Source organism: Vigna unguiculata, chromosome 3 (assembly GCF_004118075.2).
Source record: "Vigna unguiculata cultivar IT97K-499-35 chromosome 3, ASM411807v1, whole genome shotgun sequence".
Classification (NCBI taxonomy): domain Eukaryota; kingdom Viridiplantae; phylum Streptophyta; class Magnoliopsida; order Fabales; family Fabaceae; genus Vigna; species Vigna unguiculata.
The window spans coordinates 4,983,566-4,988,837 of NC_040281.1; the positions used below are offsets into that span (position 1 = coordinate 4,983,566).

General features: G+C 33.9%; 1 protein-coding gene across 1 annotated transcript; it reads right to left on the reverse strand.

Annotated features, from left to right (window-relative positions):
- Positions 1 to 367: 367 nt before the first annotated feature.
- LOC114176925 (ultraviolet-B receptor UVR8-like) lies at positions 368 to 5,020 on the reverse strand. Its single transcript, XM_028062127.1, has 12 exons — positions 4,777 to 5,020; positions 3,940 to 4,126; positions 3,459 to 3,605; positions 2,773 to 2,854; positions 2,245 to 2,397; positions 1,854 to 2,027; positions 1,592 to 1,663; positions 1,407 to 1,478; positions 1,203 to 1,321; positions 1,030 to 1,115; positions 877 to 929; positions 368 to 684 (listed from the first exon to the last, which is right to left on the reverse strand). The coding sequence occupies exons 1-12, from the start codon at positions 4,862 to 4,864 to the stop codon at positions 628 to 630; spliced, it is 1,290 nt and encodes a 429-aa protein (XP_027917928.1). The 5' UTR covers positions 4,865 to 5,020; the 3' UTR covers positions 368 to 627.
- Between the last annotated feature and the right edge of the window lie 252 nt (positions 5,021 to 5,272).

A 5,272-nucleotide genomic window follows, 5' to 3' on the forward strand; every position in this document is an offset into this window, starting at 1 on the left:
ATTATTATATATATATATATATATATATATATAAAATAATAAATTTTTAAAATAACTAAGAGTAAAACGGGTATTATGAAATGTGAACACAAGAAGAGGAATCCCCTTTATTGTTATAGAATAGAATAGATAGATAATATTATATTATTATTATTATATATATATATAATAAATAATTTTTAAAATAATTAAGGATAAAACGAGTATTATGAAATGTGGACACAAAAAGAGGAATTCCCTTTATTGTTATAGATAGAATAGATATAGAAGATAGATAGATATAGATTATAGATTATAGATATATTTTGAATTTTTATCTTTTATTTTTTTATTTTTTATTTTTAATATATTATATATATTTGATATCTTATGAACAAAATTTCTCACTAATTATACCTATTATTTTATATTCTTCGATAACACTTGCTTGGAAAATAACTAAAACTTACTTTTAACAACTTCAAGTATCATATTGAAGCCTTTACAAAACAAACATTCATACCCTAACTCCTACTTAACAATCTCCCATGCACAACATATCGGTCCTTATCCATAGCTCCTTATGCATGTTGCTCTTTCTAACTGGAACGTCATTTTCTTTAACTCATTAACTATGATGTGCTGTTATCAAATCATGGCATCATTTTCAGGGACACTGGTTTCATGTCCATCATCTCCAGAGGCCTGCCAAATCATAACAAGTTCTGTCACTGCATCAACTATTCTCTTGTTTTTGAAAGAGTTTATATTCAAGCAAAAGTTAGTGATCATGAGTTTAGTATAAGGAAAAACTTGTTCTGCGATGTTATTTGCCCTAACAAAAGAAGAAGAAAATCTAACTACCCTTAGTAATCATGAGAAATGAATGTTACTTACAGTTTCATCTGGAACAATTGCATATCTGACTGATATGGAGGACGATGATTTCCCTATTCAAGGCAAAAAAAAAAGAAAAAGAATCATATGCTAATTATTAAAAAAAAAAGAATAATAATTAATCCTAAATTGCAGAAGGGTATATCAGTGCACCTGATGATGCACAAGATTTTGAGGTTTCTATGTACTTCCCAGAAGAACCATCAACACTGAAGGCCTCAATAATGGTTGGAACATTCCTAATCCCAGAAACAACTAACACTATGAAAGTTTGTATACTTAACATAATTGATAAAAATATGAACTGTACTGATTCAATTTTATACCGGTCTCTGGTTTCTCCATTCCCAAGTTGTCCATTTGCTCCTCTTCCCCATGAATATACATTTTCACGTTCAGTAACAGCAATGGTGTGTCTCCACCCGCATGACACCTGATGCACTTTCTGCAGAGATATAAAAAGTGGATCATTATATTATTCCACGCTCAAATCTTCCAAAAACTGAAGAATGGTGTTGCAGTTTCAGTACCTGATCATAGGGAAACTTCACTTGCACAGGAGAACAACAATCTAAATTGTTACCAACTCCAATCTGTCCGAACTACACACATACAATTCAAGACATATTTAACCAACCATGCAAATTTCTATTCACTGTGTCATGTTCAAGTGTAGTTGTTATGGTAAAAAAAGGTTGTCCACTAGATGTCCAACCTTATTCCATCCCCAGCCAAAAAGTTGTCCACTAGATGTGAGTGCCATGCTATGCCTCCACCCACCTGATACCTGATGAGACAAGTCCAAACAAACATAAGAGACAAAGACAACTATAAACCACTATATTTTGTGCCAAACACATCACGTTCTAGGACAATATTCGGTGCTTTGTCACCAACTTTTTTCTACTTTAAACAAGTAACCTTGTAAGCAATAAAGCGATAAAACATGTAAACCAAGCAAGAAGTTAAAGAAGCACCTGCGAAATGAACTTGTCACTCAAGGTTTCAACCTTGTGAGGTACAAGATGATCCCCAAAATCCCCATGTCCTAGCTGACCATATTTTCCCCATCCATATGTGTATAATCCACCAGAAGTTGAAACACATATTGTATGCCTCCAGCCACAAGCAACCAGAGCTATTTTGTAGCCCTGTCAAATTCACAGTTATGACAAATTTAAGATGCTCAACATCAGTATTCAATTTCATGTCAATAATCTATCTAGATTTTTATTCAGAAATGTATCAAATTTAACTCTCAGAAATGAAATACTAATAATACATTCTCATGGTATGTTTTTGCAGTCTGTAGAATCATAATCATTGTGTAATCTGAAAACGTTAGCTTGTACAGGTTTGAGAATTTACATCAACGGTTACTTTCTCTGGGAGCAAACGATCATTTCTGTCACCCAAGCCCAAGTTTCCATAACGGCCCCAACCCCATCCATACAAATTCCCATCTTCAGTGATTGCTACACTGTGTTCAGCACCAGCAGCAACCATTTTCACAGGTATTCCCTGCAACAATACAGAAGTTTGAGTCCAAAGTAGTCAAGGGAATAATAATAATAATAATATTGTCTGATGCATACACTTTTTTAGAGTCCAATTACTTTATATAATGCCATGCCATGATTCCATAAACCCTTTCATCACAAGAGAGCAGTTCCTGATAATGGCTTTTTTTTTTTATTTTAGCTCCCCTTTCTCCGTAATTTGTTCAAATTGAAGAATATTTATTTGAGAACTGTTCAATGCTTTCTGTCTTCATTGAGTATTACGAAAAACAATTTTGAAAAGAGTACTAAATACATCTTATTGAGTGCTGAAAAGAACCAGGCTATAGAGTATTATTCATTATGGAAAAACTGTATTCAAATCTTAAATTGGTACCTCAAATTTTTGAACTTTTTGTGGCAGAAGAGAGTCCTCTGTAGTACCAAGTCCAAGTTCACCATTTTGATTATGCCCCCAACTTCAGTGTGACAGAAAAGTATTACAGCAATATTTTAAGTTAAAGAAAACTCCAAAGAACATGTGAAAACTAATCATTGAGAAATTATTTGATAGATGTGAAAAAAATAATGGAAAATTAGAATAAAACAAGATTTTTTATTTTACTGAAACAAAACGTCTTGTATGCAGAACCTACATAGGATTATGTTGCAAAAAGAATAAATATATAACTGCATTTTTAGCCTTCCACAATAAGCCAAGAATATCTATATTGATATATCTAAAATGGAATGTTACATTAGAAGGTGTATTCAGGATATTCAAGAGTTCAAACTAAACCAGATGCATGAACCATTTACCGAGGTAGCAGAGCCAAACCATAAAAGGAGAATTTGGGTAGGAAATACATTTAACAGTTGCATGAGTAAGAAAAACACAACTCAACAAGAGTGTGTCCCAATAACAAATGGGCATCATAAAACACCTCTTGTTGCTCCAATTAATGAGAAATATCTTCAAATATTTTCAAGTAAACACATAAGAGAAAATAGAATGAAGATGTGTCGAAGACTCTGCACGTGAAAAGATGAGGTCACAACAGAAAAGACTGGTTAACTACAAACCTCAGCACCAACTTGTTCGTGGTAACTGACAAACAATGACTGTCCCCACAAGCAATTTGCTGTATCATTAGACCTTGTAATGCTCTGATTGGATGAGGAATGAGCATGTCATTATGATCCCCATGACCCAACCTGCCAAAGTCACCCCTGAAAGCCATAGCACGATCTACGTTAGACTCAAGATATTCCAGACATTAATGTCAAAGGTAAAGCAAAAAAGACTCCTCTTCATTAGTGTCAAAAGTTGTCGGTAAGCTGAAACAACACAACATTAAATGATCAAGAAATTAGTTGTTCAATTTTAATGTCGACTATCCACCTTCATGATGGAATCAACTACTAGCTATAACTTACCTGAAGCAGAATCCAACACTAAATGAGAACAAACATTCTAAATCAACAGCCAGAGTTACAAGGTTTTAATTATTGAAGAAAAACACAGTAACCAAAAGATGGTTAAGATAGAGAGCATATATAGTACCATCCCCAACTATATACAGTTCTGCCAAACTCAGAACGTGCCATAGTATGATCAGCTCCACAAGTAACACTTATTATGTCTTGGCCATCCAATGCACTCAGTTTTGTTGGTAACAATCGATCATCGGTGTCACCATGGCCTAACTGTCCATCCTCTCCTCGTCCCCACGTGCAGATAACATTTCCACCTTTTAAAAGAATCAAAATTGAGAAGAAAAAACATGACACAAGTCACACCTAGGAGAAAATTGAGATGATATGAACATGAATACAAGAAATGAAAAAGAAGAACTGAAGTTTGAACTCGAAAAAGTTGCATTGATTTGATGAAGTACTTCTTCTTAGAGCTTATAAGGAATTTAAAAACCCAGTGTATTGGATGTGAGGAGGACCCAAATGAAAAATATCAGAAAGTGCTACTACCATTGAACACCTTATTTAACCACATTCCAGTGGTTCAAGACAATGCAATATAAAACGCTGGATCATGTATGATGGAATATCTCACTTTCCCTAACTCAAATTTCAGAATACAACTTTGATATAAGATGAACTCTAAATCTATACGTAGACACGCAGCATACAAATCAAACAAGAGAAGAGTCATCATAAACTGCATAAAATAAAATTCTATAGATTGGGACCACATAGAACAAGATGCTGACAACAAAAATGAACTGGTGATTAAGTGGGAACCTTCACAGAATCTAAAACACTTGCAAACATAAATCCATCACTCTTTTCTGAAAACTGAATATAAAATTTCATTCAGCTCAATAACAACAATCAGTACATTCTAAACAAAAAGAAAAGCGAGCACTGATTAATGCTTGCTTACTCAGAAGTGCTACACTGTGGCTGGCACCAGCCGATACAAGAAGAACACGACGAGGTGGAGCAGCCACTTCAACATCTTCCATCTGCATGATCGCAACTGTCTAATAAAACTTGCCCGTGCTCGTTATAAAGAAGTTCTGCGTCTTATATACTCGCACAAACAGAGAAACATCTAAGAAAACGAAAAACATGTTGTTCAAAGAGTCAAAATGTCCGTAGATCAAACAATAGTCTTTTCACACCAAACAAAATGGGTAGGTGAAAGTTTAACATTTTTAGGCAGATCATTTAAGAAAGTTCCTGTTACTAACTTTTTTTTTTCACCAACTTATCTGTCAATACTTTGTAGCTATATACGACTGATCTCTACAGAAATTAATGCAGCTATGATGTTACTAACTACCGAGGCTCTAGGCAAATCTCTTTACTTTACAGATTAAATAAATTGAAAAGTTATAAACGTACTTCACGTTGGTTTGATGGATACATGAACACTG